The 16,847-nt window shown below is 36.9% G+C and overlaps 1 protein-coding gene across 1 annotated transcript in view; it reads left to right on the top strand.

Annotated features, from left to right (window-relative positions):
• The window catches only part of LOC581185 (exportin-T), a 60,065-nt gene that overhangs the window by 776 nt on the left and 42,442 nt on the right, over nt 1–16,847 (top strand). Inside the window, exons 2-6 of the mRNA XM_781199.5 lie at nt 7,997–8,114; nt 10,119–10,258; nt 11,627–11,696; nt 12,317–12,535; nt 13,223–13,306. Of these exons, the coding sequence (XP_786292.3) occupies nt 8,055–8,114; nt 10,119–10,258; nt 11,627–11,696; nt 12,317–12,535; nt 13,223–13,306 (573 nt within the window). The 5' untranslated portion in view covers nt 7,997–8,054. The remainder of the gene's footprint in view (nt 1–7,996; nt 8,115–10,118; nt 10,259–11,626; nt 11,697–12,316; nt 12,536–13,222; nt 13,307–16,847) is intronic.

The raw sequence follows: 16,847 nt of genomic DNA, 5'->3' as shown, positions 1-16,847 counted from the left end.
TTAGTTTTACGAGTTGTCCGTCTTCCAAAGGATTCATCGGTCATAACATGAAAGTCTCTGTGCTGCATGCTGCATAAGTGACAAATTCATTATGGAGCATCATCGCGGAATCCGTTTTTTAAGATTATTTAAAATGTCTGCGTTTACGAAAATATCCTCCTTTATGCGGACGATCCTTATTCTCGGACAAGCGCCCCTACTGGTTTTCGGCATTGGACCTCGTGTGCATTTCCACTGCCACTGTGTGTGCCTCATTCCATCACACACGTTGGTTTCCTCATTACCATTCCATTGACTCTCGGTCTAAGTAACTTGTGTGTGACAGAATAAAGTACATAAGCGTCGGATACATTGTGACCATAGTTCGCGCGTGACCTAATAAATAGTGGACAGTTCCATACAGTATCTCGAAATAGCAGCAAGATTTTGAAAATCTGGTATCTCCAATGAAAAGAGAAATATCAAATTAGTTCATTACTGATGAAAATTTACGATAGTTTAAATAAAAGTATGATAGTGATACTTCTTTGGAATTGGATGTGAAATTTTGAAAAATTATGAAAATTTTGACAAAAGATCAGCTAATTTCCAGCAATTTTCTGTCCGTTTTGAAAACATATTATGAACGAGGGTCGATCTGGTAATCTTCATTCTGACTTTTGAGTGAAGACTTCATCACAATCAGAGTACTTTGACTGCACCAACGTAACTTCCACACACTACACCATATAATGCCCTTCAGTCTCTGTGTAGAGGCAGTCAGTGGAGTCATGGAGTCATAAATAGTCCCTGGCGATTGATCATCTGTCTACTTGTATACAAGAGACTGAAGCTTGAAGTCTAGATTTTAAAGTTCATGCAATACCGCCATCTACATGTATGTGGATGAATAATAATAATAATAATAATTACAGTGCTTATGTAGCGCCGAACACTTACTTTGTCAGAAGTCTCTAAGCGCTCTACAATAATGCAGCATAATTACCCTGGCTTTAGCAGTGCAGCTGTTACGCGTGCTGCGTTTCAAGGAATAAATTCCTATTAGCACAATAGATGTGTCTTCCCCTGGAAATTTTTCTGTTCTATCAATGAGGAAATTATGTAGTGGGCTAGTCACTAATGCCAGAATTCTTATTAATCCTGTTCATTGATTAAAGCAAGTGCAAACATAAATATATGAAACATGTACAAGTTCTTGATAGTATAGTGAAATTTATGTCAATTCCTATGGAGTAGACTTCTTTTGGCTTTTGCAGTTTTGCCCTACACTACACCAGACATGATTATTCTAGATGATCTGAAGTGATATAGCCCCATCATTTGGTGACAAATGGCCATGTCCTGACAGAACAGCCAGTGTCTGAACAACGTTACCCAGAGGCCTCTATGCATTTTCCATGATTTCTTACCGGCCAAAATACTGCTGCCAAAACAACAAGATTGAAAGCTACATGTACTTCAGCCCTTGTATTATTTATTTTGGCTCAAGATCTCTGTATTGACCGTATCAAGACCGTATTGATGAAATTTGAGGTATAGAGGCTTTGTATAGGGCATAAGTCACTGGACTGTGAACCGCAAGGTACAGGGTTCAAACCCTTCCCACAGCACTAACATTCTTTGGCAAAACTCACATAGACAACTCTCCCATTTGTTGTATGCAAAAATATAGTCAGTATTTGTTTTACTCTTTAGTACCTGCTCCCTTTGGTCACTACTGAAAATAAATTATGGGTAGCATATAGATCCTCTAAAGAGGGAAGACCCACCTGGGTCATATATTCTTTTAAAAATTGAATTTGAGTCATTTTGTGTGTTGGAATAAATGGGGAAGTTGTCCGCCACTACATCACAGAGACAATACCGATTCAGCCAATTTGAAGAGCCCATACCTAATTACCTATATTGATTGCAACTTTAAAAAATTCATAACTCTCTCCTAGTCTCCTTTTTTTCTTCCGATTTCATTAAAAATGCAAACAGTCTGCTTCTCTGATTTTGTGGATACCTCATCACTGGGTCCCCAGAAAATAAATGTCCATAAATATGAATATTTTAGTTAACCAATCTATTGACACCTGACTCTTTAATTGGTGTCAATACTAGTATCCTAAGTAACCTCCATGTTAAACAAAAAATATAGCCTTCTATGTAGTGGTGTAACTTTTAGTAAAATACCTTGTCCTTTAATTGTTGGGGCAATAGCCCTTTCTACTTTAGTTATATTAGGAATTTATATTTATCCTGACTTACAGTCTCAATTATGTTTTCTATTTTATCACTTCAATTATTGGGTAGATGTTTGAGAGTTAATGCTTTTTCTATTCACATTTTCTGGGTTATTTGTATTTCTTTCAGAAGTTAATCAGATTTACTCACGCATGACAAAGATAGATCTAACGACTTACTGATTTCTTTTCCATTAATTTTTTATCTCGTTTAAAATATAAGTACTATTTTCCTTCATATTTTCTCCTCCCTTTCTGTAGTCATCGCATTAGTTGGGATTATGGCGGCCACAAACAGCTAGTCATCGTTGCTTCGAATATATCTCCTTTCTTTGAAAGTACTTTTTGGTACAACACCTGTCCGTGTTTTAGTAACCCTTCATTCATGATGCCATTATCAGTGATTATGTGTCAGCTAGGTTTTAATTAAAATCATCCTTAATCTTTTCATCTTTAGAGGCTGCTTTTATTTGACAGAATGATTACAATCATAACAGGACAACAAAATATCTTGCATAGCTGCTTATTACTTTTTTTGAAACTGTTCAAAATTGTTCTTACCCGGTAACTGCAATGTGCTTAATGCAACAACACATTTTATTTGATGAAAATTTGTTTTCACTTTTATTCAATTGGTTATGAAAGCTATATGTACATGTACAAGAGGGTTTCCGGTACCTTGATTAGGGTAGGTTAGGGTCGTTTGTCCAGCTAATGCATTTTCCCTGTTATTTTCACTGTGTTATAATGATATATTTAATTTCTATGGGAATTGTATCTTTTATTCTAGGATTGATTGACCCTTCTCTTCTCTTCTCTTCTCGTAACCCTGTACCTTTGACAAAGTAAAGCCTGGATCAATTGGATCCACATCAAATGTCCAATCACAGATTTAAGAGTTTACACAGAGTCACAGACCTGACTCTCAAAATGGTAGGTTATGAGCACATGCCCTGACTCTTTAATTTCAAGCCAAGTGGTAGGGGAGCGTCATGTCTGCTCATATGCCTCGTAAACCTTGATGTAAACCTACCGTATTTGCCGGCGTAAAGGCCGCAGTATTTTTGGAAGAGAAAATATCAAAAAGTCGGGGTGCGGCCTTTACGACGAAAGAGTAAAAAAAAAAAAAAACGTAAGTCAAAACTAGCACAAATTTGCACGTATGGGACTAGAAACGGTAAAATAACAATACCACTATGGTACAGGACATTTCCAAACATCTTACCGACAATTTTATTTTGCATTGTTGACATGAAGATGAAAATAAACGTCCTAACACAACATTTGTCGATAGATCTTGATCTAAGTTCGTGCCAATGCATTGCAAAAGTAAAGGAAGGGACCGTCTAACGGAGCTGCCGCGAAGCATTCATCCGAAGTCGCCATTTTGTTTTTCCATTTCATGCAGTTTCGCATTACACCGTACATTGTGGTAGGGGTATATCGGACACCAAATCTGCCTGCGATCACTTTTTTAGCTAAACTTCCGGTAAATTATAAGAATATGGATGAATTTGGTATCAGTTTGTAAAAAAAAAAATAGTGTTTTCGAAAAAATTATGATTATTTTGTTTTGTCTGTTGTTTTTTTTTTCCTTTTTTTTTTTTTTTTTCCTCTTTGAAATGTCAAAGTTGAGGTGCGGCCTATGCGGCGGTGCGGCCTTATCGCCGGCAAATACGGTATTTCTCTTGATGAGAAATGATCAGTGGTCATTGAAAGTAACCATATTCAGCCAAGTTCAGTATTCACCTGTTTCTCCTTGTTCCTATTACTGACACACTGGGGGCAAAAGTTGATACTTCATAAGTGGTCAGGCACCTCTTAAACTGCCTGGTCATTGACCACTAGCTATGATGTACACGTACATGGATGGTCAACCAGTTTTGAAATTCTGAAAAATTGTCAGAGAGGAGGTTAATGTTTATAGGTAGAAATTTAATTGTATGCTCTCTTGTTCACTTTATATCAGTTTGGAAGAATATAAGCAAAGGCATATTAAAATGAATGCTAATTTGCTATTGAAATACCCTCATACATGTATGTCTAGTGAATCAAATGATGGTTTTAAAAGTTTCTGCATAGTGAGTGTGAACATAGCCAAGAAGAGATGATACTAGCCTGTACTCTGTCTAATAGTTTACCTAGTATTAGAATATGCTGCAAAAGTGCAGAGTGGATGTGAACATGACCAAGGTTAGATGATACCACCCCATGTTCTTGTCATAAGAACACATCAGAAATACATGTATGAACTGCACAGTAAGTGTGAACATGGGCAAGGGGAGATGATGCCTGCCCGAATGCTGTCTGATCACCGTCACATATACATGTATAGGTGTTGTGGACTGGTGGATAAGTCAACCGCCTGCAGATCACAAGGTACAGGGTTCAAGTCCCGCCGCAGCACTAATGTCCTTTGGCAAGACGTTAATCTACACTTGCCACTCTCCACCCAGGTGTAAAAGAGTACCTGATATGCTTGAGTGCTACGACCAGCTCGGCTACGACCAGGGTAATATGTGTAAAGCGCCATGAACGTCGAACCTGACTGATACCAGCGCTAAATAAATAACCATATTATTATTTTTATTTATATACGGTATATGAACTGCACAGTAAGTGTGAACACGGGCAAGGTGAGATGATGTCAGGCTCTGTCTGAAGCCGAGTACTAATCGCTTACTTCCTGTGTCCTCCAGCAAGGGGGCAGGCCTGCTTCTCCCTCACTCAAAGCTTGTCATCCAGCATGCTCGTCATCCCACGAGCAACCAGAACACTTGGCTCGCTCCCGGAGCTTCGATTCAAACTAACCCTCTAGTCACATTCTTGGCATGTGCTAATTGTTGTTTCTCGTGATGAAACAACTTCATGTGTTGACAAATTGAAGAGGGACCAGTAAAGGCTAATATTAGAAAGCTCCTACAGATACAAAGTTATGATTGGATCCACAGGTCGTCACATGATATCGTTTGCGAGGATCGCAATGAGCACTATTTCACTCCCAGTCATTTTTTTGATTTTATATAGACCACCTGGTCAAACGAGTATATTTTTACCTCGTATTATACCCAAGTAACCCTGCATGCATTAGCGCATACCTGTTTGCATTGTCTTAGCTGCGCGCATATGACTTGAAAGGCTGGACTGCTCAAGAAATGAACAAGGCATGAGATCCTAATTCTCCTTGACTTGATATAACAAAGCGTAATCAAGGCTATCTAAAATAACATATATTGACTGGTAGGATGTGTAAAATAACATTTCGGGATAGCAAGGCAGTAATATTTCCTGCTGTGATCATAACTGAGGGGAAAATACCTCCCTTTGGTGGTCAAAAAAATTACACACCCAACCAGTCGATATCTGTATAATTAGCTACTTTTTTGCATTCTCTCCAACCCCATGTAAGGGTCCATGTCCCTCCTCTCTGAAATACATGTAGCGGTAGATACGAAGAGGATTGGGAGAGCGAGAGAAGTGGAAACTCGATGATGGTGCAGTATCTTCATCACGTAGAGTTGTATGTCATTGACAGGTATGTCAGTCATCAGCTCTGTGACAGTTGTGTAATGACAAATACATGTATGTTCTCTACCGCAGAGGCGTCATGATTTGTAACATGTCTACCATTCATGTACCATCATGCTTTATAAAATGTGTGTTCATAGGTAACACAGACACAGAGAGAGCGAGAGAAAGATAAAGAGACATGTAAACAAACTCAAAGTACATGTACACCTGTAGATCAGAATCATCAGATACATGTACATTTGTAAGGTTTTTTTTGTAGTACCGTAAATTTCTGTGTATAAGGCGCACTTTTATGCCGCCGAAAAAAATTGAAAGTCGGGGGTGCGTCTTATACACAGATTTTTTTTTAAAGTTTCGATTTATGGCGCTATGCCTGGCAATGTCTCCCAGCTCTGTAATCAGTGTGTTGACTCACCACTCACAAACTACAACAACACTCAAATTTGTCTGTCATCTTGGTTTGAAAGTAATCTTTCTCAATATATAGTTTATAATAATAATTCCTCAAATTTTTTTTCTATAACAAATAGTGTACCACAAGGTTCTATCCTAGGTACTCTATTGTTCTTAATTTATATTAATGATCTTACACATTCTTCTAAAAACGACGTTGTTACTATTATTTGTGACAAGTTCACAGGCACAAATCAGCACCTTCAACTGCACCTCGATGTTAAATGAAGGTCCTTCCCTGCATGGGTTTTCAGCAACAAAACAACAACAAAACAAAGAAACATTTTTGTCTTTTTGTTTTTGTTTTTATTCCCAAAATAGGGGTGCGCCTTATACACAGGTGCGCCTTATACACGGAGATTTACGGGTATGCCAATATTATTATACCCTATTTTCACCTTAAGGAGACGAACATCAGGCCAACACCAGACCGAAATATCAAGAATGAAAAGTAAAATAGGTAGAAAGAGAGAGGAGAGAGCATGAAAATGAGAAAAGGGGGGGGGGGGGGGAGGGGTGGGAGAGAAAGAAGATTATTTTTGTTTGATACTACAGTATATTGTTTGGTACAATTAATAATAGTTGTGGCCTTGTTAAACATGATGAAAGAAATTCTGTAATAGTTGGTGGCTGTTATGAGGGATTAAGTATAATTATGATTTCGATCAAACATTTCCGGTCTGCCGCCTTGTTGAGTGCTGGTACTGTATGGAAAATTTACTGGTTCAATGTGATTTTGAAAAAGATTTTAAACTAGGAATGTGTTTTTTAATGAGTGCTTTTCTTTATCGTTACATCCAAATTCACTACTCTTGATATTATATATTTAATTGTGTCATAAAAATGTGATGCAGCACATACATGTACCTGACAAAAGATTTGTTGTATTATTATTTTTTTAAATTTAAGGGGGGGGGGGGGATCAATCATATTGCAAGGCCAATCTCTACAAGATTTTGTTTTAAATAATTATATTGATTATTCAAATCGGGTTAAATCTTGATTTGTTGATAATGGTTTTGATTCAATATACGGTACATGTATGTATAAGATTGTGTGTATATATTTCACTGTTGTGTGTTAGTTTTTGCCTTCATGGTTAAAAAATGCCAAGATCTGCAACAGGATTTTGAAATAATTCTCAGAAACATACCAAGTGACAGGCAATGGTCAGAATCGAGCAAAGAATTTGCAAAATTAGTTTGTACTTCATCTACATAGTACATGTGTGAGCCTACCATGTACAAATAGAATTTGGCATAATGTGGCATGTACCCCATCCAGTCGATCCCACTTACACTGTCTTGTTCATGTCAATCAATGAAGTTGTCAATGGTCTGTAGGGTTCTTTTCCCCTTCCACTTACAAGTTACATTGTGATGTTTAAGCTTTTAAGGTAACATTTAATCCTTTTCCCATGAATGTATCAAAATTCATTACATTTATTTACAGAATGCCGGAATCTCGGTGAAGCAGTTGCCAAGAAACATGAATGGGGTGCATGCTGATGTAAACTGTACTTCTGTGTTACTAATATACTATTCAAGGATGAACACAGTCATTAATAACTTTCTTTATTGTTACCTAATCCATATGATCTTTATTCTTTGGATAGAGTGTACATAGTATATTTTTTTTCAAGTTTTCAAGCAATATGATTGACAAGTTTTGGTGAATTTTAGAAATCCAAAGCACTACACATGTATATATGTTTGAGAATACATACATGTAGCTCTGTGTATTTTCTATTAATTCACCTGTGTATCTTCTCTCTTCCCATACAGATAGTTGTTTATTGTGATGAGTTGATTGAGCAGAAGCCATACTGCTAGCTGCATCGATATGAATGAGCAAGCACTCGAGGGACTTGGATCTTTCGCAACTGCTGAAGATCGCAACAGGGTAAATATATATATGGAATCCAAAGAATATTCAGCAGAGTATAGGAAGAGATTTAAAATTACTTTTAAACACAATTAAATCGATAATGTATATGCAATACGATATTAGTGGTTTCTTTTAAGAGCTGATCGTTACCCATGGCAACCATTTTATATCTTCAAAAAGAAACGGGAGTTGGCTGCATGGTATATTTAAAGCATTGTAATAAGAAATTTACATACATAGACTTTGTTACTAGAAGTTTTTAAATGAATGATAGGATAATTAGTGGATGCGTAATGTTTCTTTTTTTGTATCATTCTCACCAAAAAGGTAATCAGAAATTGAAGAAGAACATTTAATTTATATTTAACTTTTGTGAATGATTGCATTGTAACTAGCATTTACCTTCCCTTGATTTTAAATTTGATATTTCTGTTTTCAGAGAATCAGGTTGTGTGTCACTTTCAACCTGTCTGTTAAAAATGAAGACTTGTAATAGCCTTGACATTTATCACTTCAACACTACAAGTTTATTTGGTAAAGAGACAGTGGATTGATGTTACAGAGAGACAGTGAGAGAGAGAGAAAAGAGAGAGGGGGCAGTATTCAAAAAATAAATGAGGATGAGGTAAGGTTTTCCAACTGTTAAACCAGGTATTAAAGGGGCGTGGGTGGGCAAGAGGCTGGGAGAAGGGTATTGTTTTTACAAAAGTGTATTGTTTAGGAGAGAGACGCAGACAGAGACCGAAATACGGAGGAGAAAGAAGGGGGAAGGGAAAGACAATGGAGGGGTTATCCTTGAGTGATTGTGAGTGAGCAAAGCTGAGTCACACATGGCTCATCCAGGCTGCCATCTCTTCAGTAGTAGAGTGGGCATCCAACCTAGCTAGCTAGCTAGGTGTTCAGGCCAGGCCAGGGAGGCCCCCTCTGTCTCAGTCACAGTTCCATGGGGTAGATGTGCATGAACACCTGTTGATGTACTGACAACACACCCCTCACATAGCATCACCCGGGCAGTAGTTGTTTTTCAGACCCTTTCCTCGCAGAACAAAGATTTCAATCCTAAAAGATAACACTGTCATTTCCAATATAGGTTAAAATTTAACATAGAAATTTATTTTTGTTGAAAAATGTTGGTGTGCTGGTCAGTGACTTCCATGTTTGAAAGTATATCTTGTTTTAATAGGAAAAGTATACATTGTATGTGGTGGTTAATTATCTCAGAAGTGGAGAATTGGCTTGCTTATTTTGTAATAAGAAATGCAAATTTGTGAAGTGCAAAGCATCAGTGAGTAATTCCTTGAAATTTGCCCTATATGACAGAGGTCTTTTATCCATTTATTTCATACAAAAATTAAAAAATCTTTTTGACCAATTTTTATTTCTGGTAATATATATTTTTTCTTTTATGAAATATATCAATAAAATACTCATGTTAACAGGACATATTTCTCAGAAATACCTTAAGGGTAAACGTTATGAATGGTACACTGAAGCATATATCATATGAATCATATATTGTGTGAATATGCTTCTCAAAAATAATACATTTCAATCCAGGATTTCCTGTAACAAGATTAGTTACAGACAAATGAACAAAAATATTTCCACAACAAAATCAAACTACCGGTACTGCATATGAATTACTAAACAGGAGGGGAAAAAGACTAAAAAAGAACAAGGTCTGCAGATGTGATCTAACTCCAAGCAGTGGCTCTCTCACAGGATTGGTTGGCTGGACAGTCGTCGACTCATCCTTTCCACAGAACCTCGGCCGCTTTACCGTTCATGCACCTCACATCATGATCAGTCCTCAACAGCTAGCCAAACTCTCTTACTCTCATCCAACACTGATTCTACTTTGATATGACCGGGCCTCCTCTCCTCTGAAGTTCATTGGAATCTAAATCTGGACTCTACTCCTAACCGTGACCTTTTTTGCTCAGATGTTCAAGGATTCTGCAAGTTCACATATTTTATTGATTGTTGTTTTTTGTTTGACCACTCATGTTTCCTGTGCAGGCCTTGGCGTACTTTGAGCAGCTGAAGCAGTCTGACAATGGATGGAAGTTGTGCGCGGAAGCCATCACTCAAGGCGTCTATGAGAATGATCACATCAAGTTCTTCTGTTTTCAAGTTCTGGAACATTTTGTCAATGAGAGGTAAGACATTTGCTAATTTGTTTATTTGTTTTTTAGATGCTCTTATTTAAATCATCCATATTAGTTTTCTGTGGTCAGAATGCCTAATTGTTAAGCCAAATAGAATGTTCAATACATTCTCTTTCGTTTAAATGAAGAACTACCGGTTCTGATTTTGGAAACTGGTGTTCTTTTTCTGGGTCAAATAGTTTAACTTATTCCATGCCTTACACCTCTAAACTCTACCCAAGAATTAGAAACTCAAATCATGATTATGTTTGCATTAAGAATAAAAAGAACGGCTAAAGTTTCTTTCTCTTAAACAATTGTAGGTACCACCCTTATTATTGAATTCATTGCCTTGACATATATTGCTGGTCTAATTTAACTATGAAATGAGTGATTGATACAATTTAAGACTTGACAGTTCATTATAGCACAGAAGCATTTTGAAATGATAATGGTAGGATAAAAAAGTGTATGAAAAATATTGGTACTAAAATGAAATGTTTTTAAAACTATTCCAAAGGTATTATTTGATAAATTTAACTTTAAAGAAAGAAGGGTAAAATACTGTAGCCACAGAAAATGACATCAGAGTCTTTTGAAAGATTTATTGCAAGGAAAGGTAGAAGGTACTAGACAAAGAGGGAAACCAAGGACTAAGTGGGGGAGAGTGGAGGGGGAGGGGAGGAGTAGGGGAGGGGAGGGGGGCTAGTGGGAAGTGAAATCTAACAGAAGATATCTGATGAATAATGAAATGGTACCTGGCCCTTGAAAGAATGATTGACATTGCATGCAGTGAAAAAAATACACGGGGGCTCAGGGCGAATTTGCCCCCGAAATGCCCAAAAGAGCCCCCAAAAATCAGAAAAGAGCCTCCGTAAATTTGCATAGAGTTCAATGCAAAACTAATTTTAGAGTGTTATTTTTATGCAGGCAAGCTTGAAAAGTAGCCCCCGAAAAATAAATATTAATTTTTTCCCTGATTGCATGGAGTCCCATCCAAGTCTCACTGTTCACAAACATACTTGATGCATTTGTTTTAAGGACATTTCATTCAGAATGTTCAATCCTCGACTGGTCATATTCGTTGTAGGCATGATGATCTTTTATTTCAGTTCAACTAGTCATTCTCTGCACTAGATCTTTCAAACTAGCAAACCCTAGGGTAAACAGATTTGTTTTGATGATTTAAAAGCAACCACATTGTCTTTTCTCTCTTTCTTTCTTTCTTTTTCTTTCTTTCCTCACCTTTTTTTTAATTAAGAGATCTTATCATTCATTCTCAACTGCATCTCCACCATCATATTTCCAAGGAAAAATAAGATCATCATAACCTTGTCCAATTCTCAATTTTTCAATTATTTTCAAACATGTTATTTGTAGATATGTGACGGCAGACCCTGCCGATCAGCAGCTCTTGAAACAAACCTTGATGACATGGCTTCATATGCAGGTACGTAGAACTAGAAAGCCTGGGTCACTTCAAAGTAGATCTGTAGTTGTGCCTTTTGAAGTAACCAACTGTTCCAGGGTTGACTAGTGATTTGTACAAATGTTGTTTCTCTGTAGCTTCACTTACCAATGTATTCAGGTTGTCCATTTGTTGCATAATTTTTGTCATGGTGATATCTCAAACGCCATTTTGAGGTATAAACTTCAAACTTGTTACCAGCATGCATTACCATTAAAATATGTACATGTTTGCTAGGGGTAATTTTCAAATATAAGTAGGGTCCAAGGGCACTTTAGACAACATTTCAGATCTAATTTAGTGGAGTCACATCGACCAACTTATGCCTGACCAACAAGAGATCCCCCCCCCCCCCCCGAAAAAAAAAAACTGCATTAACTCAAATAGTTTGTGTCTATTTTGGAGTCAGCTTGGCAATGTGACTAGTTATTGGTCTTATGTAAAATTTCAAAAACAATGTGAGTTACAGAATGAAATAAAAGTATACATTAGGTATAGATTACCATATATGGATAGCTATAGTAACAAATGCTTTCTATCAATTAATTTAATGGTTCTTTAAGACAAATAGTTTACATTTACATTGAATCTTTTTTTTATAGACGATGGCTACCCAAGAAGAGAAGAGCTTTGTGAGGAACAAGGCAGCTCAACTCTTCTCCCTCATGTTCATCAATGACTACCCACACAGATGGCCAACGTTCTTCTCCGACCTCCTGCAGATGCTGCAGGTTGGGGAAGCGGCCATCGATATGTACCTCAGGGTGTTGCTGGCCATCGACACTGAGGTTGTTGACAGGGAGATCATACACACCCAAGAGGTATAAAGGTCTAGCTTTTAATAGCCTTGTATTTCCCGGGGAATAGTAACTCAGTCTTCAAGGTTGATTACCCCCTCTCCTTCCCCCAACGTTGAGACAAATATGTGGTATAAAATATGTTTAAAAAACACAGAAATCTTCTTCTTTTTTTTCCATCATCCAAGTCCAATGGTGTAACAATTGTATCCATTATATGTTCCCAAGAAACTTTATTGTTTAACCGAAACGTAGAATAGATGTATTATTTTATCATTTGTTCAACATCTTTAATTTCTCTACAGGTTATGAGAGAGAAATTTACCTGATGCAGCCGCAGCAGAATTAGAGAAAGATAGAATTCATTACTTAGGAAATCTATTTACATACTGTATCACACATAATGCTCTGATGGTTCTTTAGTTCCCAATTACTCATACTTTTTTTTAGAATGTATACAGACTCTGACAGAAATCAATCAGTCAAGAAATTGTAATTATTGGTCTTCAAATCCTATCAGGTATTACAGGATCCACCTGAGCATTCTCGCATGTATAGCGAACTTTTAATGAACCATGCATATTGATATCTCAAGTCTTAATGTTGTTCCTCATTGTGTTTAACAGGTCCTCATGGAAGACCACTATTATTTGTGATAATGAGTCACTCTGTCTAAATATCAGAAATAAATAAATAAATATCTCGTTCTAGGAGACATTAAGGAATAATCAACTCAAGGATGATATGAGAGAGAGGTGCATTCAAGACCTGGTGAATTCCTGGTTCCAGATACTTGTAAGTAAAATTTAACTTTCAGAGCCTGATCAATTACAACCCCTAGTGTACTATGTATTTGTATATTTGAAATCTACTTGTCATGTTTTTTTTATATCATTATTTCACAGAATATGCGTGATTCTAAAGATTGTTAGTTTTCGGAGGAAAGCGCTATATAACCACTAGGTGTTTTATTATTTTCATTATTATTATACTAATAGCAGCATGAATAGATATATGTGATGTCATTATAAAAATATAATTCCTGGTCCTAATAATGCAGCTCCAAAGAGTGGATTTCAAACATGGGAACATGGGAACAGCATCACATTTATTCCGCATTATTGTTGCGCTTATGAATACAAGGAAGAAAACTGTATCACAAACAAAGTTTTTCTAAAGTTGATTGCTCATTCCCATGAACAGACATTACCTGAGTGATGCACTAACTAGTGCCTCATGAGGTCGACGGCCAGCCTTCGAAGAGGAAGAATTAATGTGATCCCCTCATTATTATTGTCATCGGTTATGTAATGAAATTGGCCGAGGGCAAATGTTGGATGTGCAAACAGTAGTGATGTTTATATGCATGTGTGCCAAGTCATGATTCATGGAGAGACCATATGTCTCATGGGGGAATGTTCTGGGGATGATTCCTCCCCTCTTTTCAAGAGGTCCTCGGAAAGATGAGACTTTTATGAAGTGATTGATTGATAGAATGTTGGAATCTAAAATCTGTGCAATCATGTTTTTCAACAAGGAATCATTCTTATCCTAGGAAAGAGGATGAAAGGATGGAAGAGGGTTGGGATGGTGGAAATAGAAACGGAAAGGAGAATAGGAGAAAGCCAGAAATGGTAATAGGAGGTAGTTGTTTGTTCCATTTCAGCTAATAGCTGCACAGTTAAGCAATTAGCATTGTCAGCGTTCAGTTAGTAGAGGTGCTGATTTGGCACTATTTTGGCTTGAATAAAGAGAAGTATATGGTAACTTGTGGAACTTGATAGAAGAGAAAAGGGAGAAATGGGATTGAATTTCTCATGTTACAGGTAAAGAAAGCTCCCAGACTGAACAACTACTCATGGAGTGCAATCTTCAAGACATGATTCTTAGTATCCTACCCTTGGACAACTACCCGCCCCCTCCCCCTCCACACACACGAACAACACTTCTCAGAACAACGTCCCCTCATTACCCCCCACAAAAACAGATCCAGAGAGGTACAGAACGAACATCAAACCAGTTCTTGATACCAGAATCTTTCACCAAGTGCGCAGGAAACTAAATTAGGAAACTATCCATTAGATAGTAATCTTCAATTTGTTTCCAGTACATTCACAGAATTCAACTGCAAACTGAGACGACAGTTGACATCTACTTCCCCCATCACACTAGTTGGGATGTTTGAACAGAAGGGGCGATCAGCCAGCAAACCTTCCCCTGCCAAAGCAGATCAGATAGCCACTTTTTATGGTGTTCGTATTGCCAGGATTTTTTTTTGTGAGGCTTAATTCAATTTCCTCCTTTTCTCAACAACTTCCTCCCTGTCTGAAAGGTGTTTCTAATGCTGTAGCCGTTAGTGTAGCTGCTGAAGTCTGATCAGTGGTGCAAATCGGGAAGAAACAAGGAGTGATTTTGATGGGGGTTATGCAGGGGTCATCCCCTCTGTGTGTGGAATGATTTCATCACACCAGTATTGAGTTACAGTGGCAGAATCTCAAGAGGTTGAAACAGAAATCTGGTAGAAATACAAATCTCCCCCTTTACCCCATTTTTCCCGGTGTAAAATTGAGGCCATTCAGATATCCTTCTGGCATTTTATTACTCTATATTCATTTTCCAGTTTCAAGATTCTTTTCTTAATTTGTCTTTTTTCTGATGATAAAAGGTAAGAGAAATATAATGGTAATGATGATTGTGTTGATGTGTCATGCCTGATGACACATTAGAACATATGGAAGTGGGTTTAATCATGGTTAGCAAAAGTGCCATGCCCTTAGGAAGGGGAGTCTAGATCGAGCTTCAAACTTTAGGGGGTCCTGGCTTAGATTTTGTGTCACCATGTGTCTGCCTTAAAGAGTATTTTACCAAGTAGATGTGTGTTGTTTATTGTCCATGCTAAACAAATCTATTTTGAATGCAAAAATAATGGGGTATTGCTAGAACTACATAGCACAGTAGTTCTTTGCCATTTTATTAGAGGCAATAGCATTGGTATCATATGCAAATTGGATGTGTTAGGTGATGCTGATTATAAATCAATGTAATTTTTTTTATCCTGTCTTTGGAAATGCAGTATTCAGGCATTTTACAATTTTAAGGGGAAATCAATTTTTTGGGGATAAAAAGGGAAATTAATGGATTCAAATGAATAAAGCAATTGATAAACAGTGAGGCAATGACATCACAAACTGATAACCAAATTGGCAATTTGTGTAGTGATTTCCATTGTTCTATAATTTTTCATACTTTTTCAAAAATCCATAACTTCCTTATTAGTTATCTGATTTTACTCAAATTTTTTTTGATTGGTTTGTCTGATTTTTCTGCTTTTATTGAAAGTAAGTTATTTTTGGAGTGGATTTGGCCTTTAACCATTACCTCTAAATCTATTATAAAACCTAAAAACTATCCAAGACCTTACTCTTTATTTTGATGAAGTACAGCAAAGAGCAATTGTTGTTGTAGCAAATGTTGCATCACCACTGTTTAACCTTCAACGATTCAGTAGAAATGTGGTTCTTGCAATAACCACAGGAGTAATTAGGAGTCTATTGTTTTAAAAAAAGTACCCCCCAAAAAAAACTTCAAAAAAAAAAACACCTACCCCCCCCCCCCCCCAAGAAGAAAAAAAAACTAGCCCCCCAAAAAGGTTATGGTGTAGGAGAACATGTAAGTCCTTGGAGAGTACAGAGTTCAAGGTGAACTCTTATTGAGAGGTATCCAGAGGATTTGTGAGGATGTCTAGAGGCATATTCCGTATTTCCTGTTCATGATCCTCCTTGAGTACAGGAGGGCTTACACAATCAATTCTGTGTTTTGTGTCCAGGAAATACTAGTACAATTGTCATGGTCTATTATTAATATATGGCTCTATGTTTTGATCTATATGTGTGGGTTGCTGGCTAATGAAAGACCATGTGAATGTTAGTGGGCATGTCATCAAATAAGAGTAGAAATAATTTTTTTTTTTTTCTATTGTTAAAATATGTAGAAGATGACTAATAAGATTAGGAGAATCAAAAGAAGAAGTTTTGTATTATTAACAGTGACATATTTTGTTCCTTCTTTTTTACTCCATATTGTGGCGTAGTGAACATTCAATAATTTAAACCTGCAATTGCTGACAATAGAAATGAAACACTTTTTATCATATAATCATTACAAGCTATTTTTCATGTATTTTACTTCAAAAGTAATTTGACAGTTCATTACCATGGCACTCGGGTAGAACTGTATTAAATACCCAAAACAAACCTATACATTTGTATGATGTGTAGATTTAAGATTGTTATCAAAATATCTCTTTGTTCAATCTTTGAATTTTTGTCTATTTACC

Source organism: Strongylocentrotus purpuratus, unplaced genomic scaffold, assembly GCF_000002235.5.
Source record: "Strongylocentrotus purpuratus isolate Spur 01 unplaced genomic scaffold, Spur_5.0 spur5_scaffold_6, whole genome shotgun sequence".
In the NCBI taxonomy this organism is placed as follows: Eukaryota; Metazoa; Echinodermata; class Echinoidea; order Camarodonta; family Strongylocentrotidae; genus Strongylocentrotus; species Strongylocentrotus purpuratus.
Note: the sequence above shows the minus strand (reverse complement) of the source record. Positions and strands in the feature narration are given on the sequence as shown.